The following is a 12,183-nucleotide window of genomic DNA, read 5'->3' on the forward strand; positions in this document are numbered from 1 at the left end:
GTAAGTATATGCATGTCCCTTAAGGTCCTTGTGTAATTGTAATGTGATATTGTATCCCCTAGCTTGATGCTTGTGTTCCCTCATGTGCTTTATGTATTGATTTGTTGTTAATAATAAATAAAAATAATAATAATAAAAAAATTATTAAAAAATGGCTAAACTCCGCCTGTTTCTACAATTTCTGATTTTAAACCTACCCCTAACCTTAATCACACTGCTAACCTTATGCCTAACCTTCATTTAAAGCTAAATAAAATATATATTGCCAATTTATATTTTGTGTCTGCAGTAACTAGTGACGCAACCCCTCTGGACTCCACCCACTGAAGACGGCTCCAGCAAGGATTTGAATAACTTAACCTGTGGCTCCAGCCTTGTTTTGTGAAGTCACGTTTCCACCTCCCGCGAGTTTACACGTCACCAGTTTCCTGTTGTTATTTTGTCAATGGTGGACAGTCTAACTAACTCATAAATGTCGGGGAATATCAACACTGTAACCAGGAAAAGACGGGAAGGCGGTTAGCTATTTATTGATAGAAGCTAAAACCAAACTCTCCAAGCCTGTGGCATTGACAAGAGGTGGCAGCTAATTAGCTTAATAGCTGGCAAAAATCTGACAGTAGGCTAGCTACTGTAGCAGTAGCAGCGGCCTTGGTCGGTTTTGGAAAAGTTGCCTGATTTTATGTCCATCATCAAGAAATTACCATCATCACGAGCTATGGACATCTAGTTTGGAGCGTCACCCGGACCGGTATGTAGCCACGATTGGCATATTTTAGAAGTTGTGCAAAATTACATCTAAACGAAGCCCCAAACTATCGTTAGCGTTCTAACTACAAAGTTAACTAATATTACGCCACTTGTTAGCAAACATTGCGTTAGTAAAGTTTGATAGCTAGCTAGCTAACTGTGTTAGCCTGCTGTCACTTTCAGCTAGAAACAGGGGATGTTTGCTTGCTGATGTTATCAAGCCCATAGCCCACAGCACAAGCATCCCCATAGTTACCGAAGAGTTATGATTAAATATAAAATGTTCTATACTATATGTCATGTAAGTCCCCGATTGGCAAATAATTAGTTAGGTAAAGTTAACTTACGTTAGCTAGCTACAATTAGTAAACTAGCTAGGCTAACTAACTATTCACTTAGATGACTAATAATGTCATGTAGTTGTTCAGCGGCTTCACTGCAAGTATATTGTATGTTTTTAATATTCAATAAAAAACGGGATAGTAAGTTTTTCTAGATTGGTTACAAATGATCACCTCTCCTTTGCAGTGACAATGAGAACTATTTGCAGCCGATCGATGTTGTGCTTCAAACTGTAATACGCGACAGTTTCTGTGAATAATTATTCACCAAATGTATCGTGGAGTTGGGTTTAATCGCCTACTCGCTAACTAACCAAGTTGATTTAACTTGGTTGGGAGCCACACCTCAGCCGTTCTGCTTTTGTTGAAAATTATTTGGCAGATTTATAGTAGTAACTGTTTATGACAATGTATTTTAAAATGTAACGTTAATAACACTGAAACTGTAGCTTGTAGCTGTCATTTTACACTTAGTTTGTGGCTGTCAATGGGTTTTCAGCCAGACTGTCAAAAGTGGTTGCTGCGAGTAGATGGGCTGTAGGCTGGATCTTGAATATTAAAATTCAATTTGAAATAGTCATCCACGGCCTGAGCTGTTGTTTATTACATAGAGAACCTATTAAACCTAATTTATGTCGTTTATTATGAGTAAACTGCAGTGACATGAGAGGAATGCATGGAGTGTGAAATATGAGATTCCAGAAGGCCCTGTTTTTTTTTTCTTCAAAGAACGCATAGCTAGATACATGGACCTTATCAGAATTCCCGATATGCCCTCAGATGAACCATCACAGGCAAAGCGTCAATACAGGACTAAGATTGAATCCTAGAACACCGGCTCTGACGCTCGTCGGATGTGACAGGGCTTGCAAACTATTACGGACTACAAAGGGAAAACCTGCCTCAAACTGCCCAGTGACGCGAGACTACCAGACGAGCTAAATGCCTTTTATGCTTGCTTCGTGGCAAGCAACACTGCAGCATGCATGAGAGCACCAGCTGTTCCGGACTACTGTGTGGTCATGCTCTCCGTAGCCGATGTAAGACCTTTAAACAGATTCAACATTCACAAAGCTGCAGGGCCAGACAGATTACCAGGTCGTGTACTCAAATCATGCACGGACCAACTGGCAAGTGTTTTCACTGACATTTTCAACCTCTCCCAAATCGAGTCTGTAATACCTACATGTTTCAAGCAGACCACCATAGTCCCTGTGCCCAAGAAAGCGAAGGTAACCTGCCTCAATAACTACCGCCCTGTAGCATTCACATCGGTAGCTGTGAAGTGCTTCGAGGCTGGTTGTGGCTCACATCAACACCATCCCGGAAACCCTGGACCCACTCCAATTCGCATACCATCCCAACAGATCCACAGTTGACATAATCTCAATCTCATTCCACACTGCCCTTTTCCACCTGGACAAAAGGAACCCCTATGTGAGAATGCTGTTCATTGACTACAGCTCAGCGTTCAACACCATTGTGCCCACAAAGCTTATCACTAAGCTAAGGGCCCTGGGACTAAACACCTCCCTCTGCAACTGGATCCTGGACTTCCTGACGGGCCGCCCCCAGGTGGTAACGGTACGCAAACATCTGCCATGCTGATCCTCAACACTGGGGCCCCTCAGTTGTGCGTGCTTAGTCCCCTCCTGTACTCCCTGTTCACCCACGACTGCGTGGCCAAGCACGACTCCAACATCATCAAGTTTGCTGACGACACAAGTGTTAGGCTTAATCACTGACAACGATGAGACGGCCTACAGGGAGGAGGTCAGATATGGACAACGACCTCTCCCTCAACGTGAGCAAGTCAAAGGAGAGGGGGTTGAACAGGCCCCCATTGACGTGGCTGTAGTGGAGCGGGTCGAGAGCTTCAAGTTCCTTGGTGTCCACATCACCAACAAACTAACATGGTCCAAGCACACCAAGACAGTCGTGAAGAGGGCACGACAACACCTTTTCCCCTTCAGGAGACTGAAAAGTTTTAGCATGGGTCCCCTGATCCTCAAAAAGTTCTACAGCTGCACCATCGAGAGCATCCTGATCGGTTACATCACCGCCTGGTATGGCAACTGTTCGGGATTCGACTGTAGGGTGCTACAGAGGGTAGTGCGTACGACCCAGTACTTCACTGGGGCCAAGCTTCCTGCCATCGAGGACCTATATACTATACGGTGTCAGAAGAAGGCTCAAAAAATTGTCAGACTAGTCACCCAAGTCATAGACTGTTCTCTTTGCTACCACATGGCAAGCAGTACCGGAGCGCCAAGTCTAGGTCCAAAAAGCTCCTTAACAGCTTCTACCCCCAAGCCATAAAACTGCAGAACAGTTAATCAAATGGCCGGCCACCTGTACTATTTACATTGACACCCCCTCCTTTGTTTTAACTCTGCTGCTACTCGCTGTTTATCTGTGCGTAGTCACTTTATCCCTACCTAGATGTACTAATGACCTCAACTAACCTGTACCACCGCACATTGACTCGTTACTGGTCCTCCCTGTATATAGCCTCGTTATTGTTAATGGTTACTTTTTATTTTATTTTTTACTTTATTTCTTGAACTGCGTTGTTGGTTAAGGGCTTGTAAGTAAGCATTTCACAGTAAGGGCTACACCTGTTGTATTCGGCGCATGTGACATACAATTGTGATTTTGATTAATTTAAGCAGGGGGCCTGTTGTGTGATAAATAATACACCCAAAGTCATGTATTTTTCTTTCCTATGTTCCTGTCCCGTCATAAGGAAACCTTGTTAGGTATTTGCTGTAGAACCGGTTGGAATGGAAATAGAACAGCTCTTTAAATGGAAGTGCAACAGCTCTTGAGTCAGCAGTCTGTCATTAATGATACATTGGTTATTTATTTCCTTCATACATCCTTACGTATGTATAATCAATCCTTTTTTTAACCTCTGCAGATGCTGGGTAAGAGGTGCTTGTCCCAGTCACTTAGATTCTTTTCCTGCCTGCAAGTAGCATTAATGCAGTGTTTGGCTTCAATGTGTGTCTGCTCAGGTGGTTTGAACTCTGTTTTCCTGGATAGATGGCAGCATAAACGTACTGCTGCTGACATTAGGTTCTTATTTCTCACATACAGTGCCTTCGGAAAGTATTCAGACCTCTTGACTTTTTACAGATTTTGTTAGGTTACAGCCTTATTCTAAAATTGATTAAATTGTTTTCCCCCTCATCAATTTACACCCAATACCCAAAGCAAAAAAAACATGTTTTTTATTTTTATGTGAAATTATTACATTTACATAAGTATTCAGACCCTTTACTCAGTACTTTTTTGAAGTACCTTTGGCAGCGATTACAGCCTTGAGTCTTGGATATGACCCTACAAGCTTGGCACACCTGTACTTGGGGAGTTTCTCCCATTGTTCTCTGCAGATCCTCTCAAGCTCTGTCAGGTTGGATGGGGAGTGTTGCTGCATAGCTATTTTCAGGTCTCAGATTGGGTTCAAGTTTGGGATCTGGCTGGGCCACTCGAGGACATTGAGACTTGTCCCAAAGCCACTTCTGCTTTGTCTTGGCTGTGTGCTTAGGGTCGTTGGCCTGTTGAAAGGTGAACCTTCTCCCCAGTCTGTGGTCCTGAGCACTCTGGAGCATGTTTTCATCAAGGATCTTTCTGTACTTTGCTCCATTCGTCTTTCCCCTCAATCCTGACTAGTCTCCCATTCCCTGCCACTGAAAAACATCCCCCACAGCATGATCCTGCCACCACCATGCTTCACCGTAGGTATGGTGCCAAGTTTCCTCTAGATTGTGACGCTTGGCGCTCAGGCCAGAGTTCAATATTGGTTTCATCAGACCAGAGACTCTTTTTTTTTTTTCTCTCATGGTCTGAGAGTCTTTAGGTGCCTTTTGGCAAACTCCAAACAGGCTGTTGTGCTTTTTACTGAGGAGTGGCTTCAGTCTGGCCACTCTACCATAAAGGCCTGATTGGTGGAGTGCTGCAGAGATGGTTGTCCTTCTGGAAGATTCTCCCATCTCCACAGAGGAGCTCTGTCAGAGTGACCATTGGGTTCTTGGTTACCCCTGAGCAAAACCCTTCTCCACCGATTGCTCAGTTTGGCCGGGCGGCCAGCTCTAGGAAGAGTCTTGGTGGTTCCAAACTTCTTCCATTTAAGAATGATGGTGGCCACTGTGTTCTTGGGGACCTTCAATGCTGCAGAATTTTTTTTGGTCCCCTTCTCCAGATCTGTGCCTCGACATAATCCTGTCTCGGAGCTCTACGGACAATTCCTTCGACCTCATGGCTTAAATTTTGCTCTGACATGCACTGTCAACTCTACAAAGTTTATATTGTCAGGTGTGTGCCAATCAATTGAATTTACCACAGGTGGACTCCAAGTTTTAGTTTGCATCTCAAGGATGATCAATGGGAACAGGATGCACCTGAGCTCAATTTCAAGTCTCATAGCAAAGGGTCTGAATACTTATGTAAATTGCAGATTTGTATTTAATTTAGTAATTTTTAGGATAAGGCTGTAATGTGGTCTGAATACTTTCCCAAAGGCACTGTACAGCCACACTGAACTTTAGCAATTTTTATAAAATAAACTTTTCTAATTGAACGTGAACAGGAGTGATGTGGAGCTCCGAGCGGAATGAGCCACCCCTGACTGTCCCGGTGCAGACTACTGGGCAGGACAGCTTCTTAATGTCTGATGCAATTTTTTTGATGGAGCCTTTATTTAACTAGGCAAGTAAAGTTAAGAACAAAATCTTATTACAATGATTGACCTACACCGGCCAAACCCGGATGACGCTGGGCCAATTGTGCGCTGCCCTATGGGACTCCCAATCCCGGCCGGTTGTAATACAGCCTGGATTTGAACCAGGGTGTCTGTAGTGACGCCTCAAGCACTGCGGTGCAGTGCCTTACCCGACTGCGCCACTCGGGAGCCCATTCTTCTATCAGTGCAACATTCTGTCTGTCACACTGAAGGAATAAGGATGTGGGATACCTTGAATGTTACCTTGAATGTCTCTATGGGTCTGCAAAGGCTTTGTTTGCCTTTTTGTGTTGCAGATTTTTTTTCTTTAATGCCTTTCTCTCCTCAGAGCTGTCAGCTGCATGGAAAAGTCTGAATCAGACCAAAGCTGCTGTAAGTAAACCCATATTAACAATGTTGTTTCACAGTTTTTCTATTTTTGTAGACTCACCACTTAATGCAATGACACATGGGCTGTGGTATTTGAGTTTTTGTTCTGCATTCTTTGTCTGAGTCAGGCGCTTTTGTTTTCCTTGCAGTTGCAGCACATTGAGAACCACCTGGAGGCTTCTCCTGGCTCTGGAGTTCTGCTGGATTCCGTCATGGATACAAAGAAAAGCTCTGGAGGCGCCACCAGGAAAGTGAGCCGCAGAGGTGAGGTACACAGTGATATATCTCATCCTTGTAAGCCATGGTTACTATTTACAGAACAAGGTTCTCAAACTGGACTTAGCAGCAGGCATCGTCATTACTTTGCGTTGTTTGGCATTGCAAGGTTACTTTGCAGGAATTCTAACCCTATCTCTCCTGACTCAGATGAGCGGCGCACAGAGGACTGCTCCCAGGCAGGCGGAACCTCCAAGTCCAGAAGGAGGAGTCATCGGAGCCCAGACAAGAGCTCACGCAGCCCCCTGAGGAACACCACACAGGACAGCAACGTCCACAGGAACAACTGTGTTGAGTTTAAAGAGCCTCTGACCTCTTATAGGTATGCACTGTTAATGAGATGTAAAAATATTTTAAGTGTATTTCTACCATGTTAACTAATGTATGCTGAGATTGTGCAACGATACAGTGCAAAAGGTTGTTTTTAGTCCCTGACCTAACCTATAAGTCCTGCAGTCAGAGATGGTCGTTAAGTCGCTACTTTTACAGCCACATGTACATGTGTAGGTCTTTGCACATAAGGCTGCCATTCAAAGCCATGTGATCTTGACACATCCCATTCAAATAGCCTGAATGCTCAAGTGACCCCCCCCCCCCCCCCCCCCCCCCCCCCCCCCAGGGAAGCAACCCCAACACCCCCCCTGACCTCCTCCCAGCTGGAGGCCCAGAGTCTGCAGTCGGAGGATGCCACCCCCCCTCCCCCGGACTCCTGTCTCAGCCAGCTGGTCTACCAGAGCGACACGCGAGACCAGCAGACTCGCGGAGACCTGGACAGCACACACTCGTCTGCTCTGGACAGCACTGTGGTGCGCTACCTCAACCACTGTCCCACGCTGGAAGCCCTGCGGCCCCCAGGCCACGCTGCTACAGCCAGGGACGCTAACAAGGAGGGGGGCCCGGAGCACAGGCCCAAAGCACACACCCTGGAGGGCCCGGCCCCACCCCCAGCAGAGACCGTTTCCTCAAGCCCTGGTTCGGCCTCCCAGAGGCTGGAGAACCTGAGGCGGAGGAAGCCTGACGACAAGCTGGAGAAGCTGAAGGAGACGATCCGCAGACAGAGAGAGCACCTGGAGGTTGCTGACCGAGACAGGCTGCTGGAGCAGCCTGTGGGCATCAGTGGAGCTGTGGAGACCACCAACGTACCCACGGCTAAGATACGCAAAGTGACAGCCGCACCTCCGGCACCTATATACAAAGGTAAAGCCCACTGGATAGAGAAAGTTGGTCTCCAATTGCACTGGATGTAAAAATCTGATTACATCATTCCTTCAAACCAAACAGTCATTTGTTCTTATCAGGTTTCAACAGGAGTGAGACCAAGATCTGCACTCCTGATGGTAAAGTGTGGCGAGAGATCTACAGAGACCTGTCTCGCCAGCTGTCAGGTGAGCACTGAGTGGTAGATGACCAATCAAAGGACACACCCTATGCTATTAGCTATGCTTACATAATGACCCTTGCAGTTAACAGGTGTTATTGACAGATGTGGGGAGTGACTGAAAGGACTGTGGAGATGAACTGCCAGCTCATCACCGCTCAATAGAATCAATGGGCTGTTGACGTCATAGTGGATTTACAATGGAAAAGGGCATCAGATGGACAGCATAGTCCAGGGGTGCTCAAGTACTATTTGAGAAGATCTGATCATACAAATTTCATGGTGGCACAGGTCTGAATGGATATTGTCGTTTACTGGCATAATAACAAACCCCTACATCGCAACCCATGCGATCCCTTGTTCACACCTTTTGTTGGCGGAGGATTTTTAGCAGTTTTAATGCTCATTTCCTGCAATTGTACACATTTTCCCATGTATTACGTGTTTCTATGATACAGGGGTCAAAGCTTCCCCCAAAATAACTTGGTCGCTGTGTTAGAACATTTATTTTGATTGGCGATTTTGTGCATTTATCAAAAGGATTTGCCCACGTGAACATGAACATTTTGTCTGATACGGCAAAATCGTGGCAAAAGACGGCTAAAATCGTAGTCTGCAAAGTCTTTAAGTGTTTTTCTTTTCGAGCCACATAATCTTTGGGATGGAAGAAGGCTTTGTTTTACTTGAACTACTAAAACCGGATATAAAGTATGTAGAAAAGATGATGGACCTATATAATCTTTGAGAACTAACAATTCTGAGAACTGAATTCGAGACCATTTATTTTATGTTTGAGCATAAGAACACTGCATTAGCCATGGCAAAATGCATAGAATTGCAGGAAATTAACTTTAAAACTGCAAAATCTTCTCGGCTCCATGCAGAATAAGTGGAATCGCATGAAATTTGCTTTAAAATTGCAACATTTTCTCTCCGCTCCATGGAGAAATCTGTAGAATTGCAAGAAATTGGCAAAAAAAAGTAAAACAAATGTCTCTACAATGCCAAGATGTGGGCCAAATATTATTGTCCAGGGCCATTCAGATTAGCTGACCAGACCTATTGCCACTCCCAATACCTAAACTCCCAGTTTGATCTGGGAAGAAAACTGTAATACTAGGCTATAAATATAGTTGTTGTTCCGATTTCAAGCTCCTGTGCTTAAATACTGCTCTGCCGTTCAAACTGCCCTGGAAATGAGATGGCATAAAATACACTCCAGTATTTTCAGAAAGACTAAGAGCTATTTTACCTATCCCAGTCAACTGTTTCCTTCAATAAATAAAGCAACTGTCCTATTTCGGACAAGAAGGATTTTGAGAGAGAACATTTCCACCAAAGAAATGAGTGTCCTCTAAATTTAGGATATGGTGATCTGCTGCAGCAGATTTTCCAGGCATTTTGCCACAACCGCAGCACTGCTCGCTTCCCTACCATTTTGTATGACTGTTTGAAGAAACATTTTTGTATTTTCTTTGTCCTCCCTGGCTCTCTGCTGATTCCTGGGCTTCCTCACAGGTTTTCATGCCAAAGTTCTCTGCTTTGTCCTCTGATACTGTTACAGTCCACCAGCTTCATATTCAATTGCTTTGTTTTGCATTCAGATGTCTTTCAGGAAGGTAGCAACTTTTTAGAAATTTGATAGTTCTGTTATTTTTCCATATCCTTTCTCCCCGTCTTAGAGAGCACCAAGCCCAAGCAGCGACCCACAGAGAAGGCTAAGGAAAGAAAGACGTCCAAGCCTTTGAGGAAAATCCATAAATCAGCTTCTGTTCCCGACCCGGAAACCAAGCTAGGTTGGATCTCTTTTCATTTATCCCTGTCTCTCTCTATCGCGCTTTTTATTTGTCTCTCGTGCTTACTCATCCTGGGTCTATGCGTTCAATAGAAGATGTGGAAGCTTCTCCAATATTGTGTGTGTAGGTGATAATTCATTACAAAGCCCAGGGGTCTTTCACAAACAGGGGGAATCTCCTCATTTGTTTTGGTTCATTAGTTACTGTGCAGCAAGCACACTGAACCTGAGCAGGCGTATCACAGTGAATACATCTGGAAGGCGTGTACCACATAAGGCCTTAACTGTGTGCTCTTAAACAGGCCTCTGTTTGTCAGTGGCACCATTTAAGTCACTTATCCACAAAGAAATGTCCAGAATGTATCGAATGCTGATTGCAAGCAAGCCGCAGTGTAGATGCACACTGTAGTTGGAATGCAGATGCGGCACAGTTCTGCTGGGCTGGGCATACCAGCTCTCTGACAGCCACCCTGTACTGGGCCCATACCAGCCTCCCTCCCTCTTTCTTTGCCTCTCTCTCTCTGTGTGTGTGTGTGTGTGTGTGTGTGTGTGTGTGTGTGTGTGTGTGTGTGTGTGTGTGTGTGTGTGTTCACAGTGCAGTTGAAAGGGAGATGAGTGTGGTATAGTGTAGTTTTACCCTGTGTTCCTGCTGCTGGACATCTGCTCCCAGCCCGCTCACCAGAAATAGCCCCCTGAAATCTAGGATCACGTTCAGCTCCTTTACCAAACAGGAACAGCTGCTGGCCTAACATCAGCCCCTGCATTGTAGAGCAAATCGGTAGGCTATATTATTCAAAGTAATGGAAGAATTGAGAAATGGTAATGTATAAATGGTAAAATGAATCCAGCAACACTGTGCTTTGTGTTAGATCCCTTGAGTTCACTGCAGTGCTGACACCTTTTTATGAAGGAATTTAAACAAATATTTTCGAAGTTGGTTATGCAGATGGTTCATAATTGACCCATACTCATTAAATTTGCATAATGAAGCTCTAAAATAATTTCTCTCCAAAGACTTCATATTAGAGCGAGACGACATCATTATGTCTCTTTTGTGCACGTGAGTATCACTTCAGTAAAACAACATTAGGATTTTTTTGACGCATTTTCAAGGGGCAATAAGCTGTTGAAACATCCATTTCTGGACATAGAAATGAATTATATGTACCAATGAAATCTTGAAGGATATAACTTATAAATGCCTCATGAGTTCAACTGTTGTACCCCATCATAACCCAAATAAAAGCTAGTTTTACTCCAATGTTTGTAACTATGTAAATGAAAACAAACACCGTATAGCCTCAAAGCATCGTTAACTGTCATTTTGATATCATGGATGGCCAGTCCTTGCATCCATAGCCCTGTCTATTACTGAGTGGCAAAAATGTCAGGTATATCCCTCCAGCTTTTTACCAAAACAGAGGAGGGTTGACCACTTTGTTTCAATTAAGGATTTAAGTTGAAAGTCTTTGCTTTCTGATAAACAGTCCTGCCATATGTCATTACTGCTGAACTCTACAGCGACCATGACCTTTGTGTGTTTTCTTGGTGTGCTCCCTGTTGCTGCAGTGATCAGCACCTCGTCATGGCGGGGGGGCCAGAAGCTGGAGAAGATGGTACTGGGCCCCGCTCTACGTCTGCCTCAAGAGCAAAGGCCAGAGCCTACAGACAGACTGGCCAGGACAGGTGGGTTGGGAGACATACAGTGCCTTTGGAAAGAATTCAGACCCCTTGACTTTTTCTACATTTTGTTACATTACAGCTTTATTCAGAATAAATAAAAAATTATCCTCAGCAATCTACACATTATCCCATAATGACAAAGCAAAAACAGGTTTTTAGAAATGATTGCATATTTATTAAACATAAACAGATAGCTTATTTACGTACGTATTCAGACCCTTTGCTATGAGATTCAAAATTAAGCTCAGGTGCACCCTGTTTCCATTGATCATCCTTGAGATGTTTCTACAAAGTACTGAGTAATGGGTCTGAATACTTAGGTATATGTGATATTTCAGTTTATTTTTAAATGTGTGAAATTTTCGAAACATGTTTTTGCTTTGTCATTATGGGGTATTGTGTGTAGATTGATGGGAAAAACCCCTTAATTTAATCAATTTTAGAATAAGGCTGTAACGTAACAAAGTGGAAAAGGTCAAGGGGTCTGAACACTTTCTTTAGGCACTATCCACTACCCTCACCCATCTCTGCTCTACTTGGCCTTCTCTCCTCTATCCCTCTCACCCCCTCATCCCCCTCCACTTAATCACACAATAATGTGTACGGCTACATGCACACAATAATGAGATTGTTGTGGATAGTCAGATTCATATAATAGTTTGATTAAAATGTTTACATGCTATGCAAGAAGAACGATTCCCCTAATAATCATGTTTACATGGACACCTAATGGCACTCTCATAAATGCAGAAAATTGCATTTGTGTTACTGTATATGTGGCGTTCATGTTTTTGTTTGTTTATTGCATGTTAAAAGGCGTACAGTGCACGGCTAAAGGAATATCAAT

At 44.0% G+C, this 12,183-nt stretch overlaps 1 protein-coding gene across 5 annotated transcripts in view; it reads left to right on the top strand.

Annotated features, from left to right (window-relative positions):
- Window positions 1–407: 407 nt before the first annotated feature.
- LOC109897950 (centrosome-associated protein 350-like) overlaps window positions 408–12,183 on the top strand; it is a 39,768-nt gene continuing 27,992 nt past the window's right edge. For all 5 annotated transcript variants that reach the window (XM_020492637.2, XM_031833377.1, XM_020492638.2 and 2 more), the window contains exons 1-8: window positions 408–751; window positions 6,164–6,207; window positions 6,354–6,468; window positions 6,631–6,802; window positions 7,100–7,677; window positions 7,779–7,865; window positions 9,541–9,654; window positions 11,223–11,339. In XM_020492637.2, the coding sequence (XP_020348226.1) occupies window positions 6,417–6,468; window positions 6,631–6,802; window positions 7,100–7,677; window positions 7,779–7,865; window positions 9,541–9,654; window positions 11,223–11,339 (1,120 nt within the window). In that variant the 5' untranslated portion in view covers window positions 408–751; window positions 6,164–6,207; window positions 6,354–6,416. The remainder of the gene's footprint in view (window positions 752–6,163; window positions 6,208–6,353; window positions 6,469–6,630; window positions 6,803–7,099; window positions 7,678–7,778; window positions 7,866–9,540; window positions 9,655–11,222; window positions 11,340–12,183) is intronic.

Source organism: Oncorhynchus kisutch, linkage group LG10 (assembly GCF_002021735.2).
Source record: "Oncorhynchus kisutch isolate 150728-3 linkage group LG10, Okis_V2, whole genome shotgun sequence".
Lineage (NCBI taxonomy): Eukaryota > Metazoa > Chordata > Actinopteri > Salmoniformes > Salmonidae > Oncorhynchus > Oncorhynchus kisutch.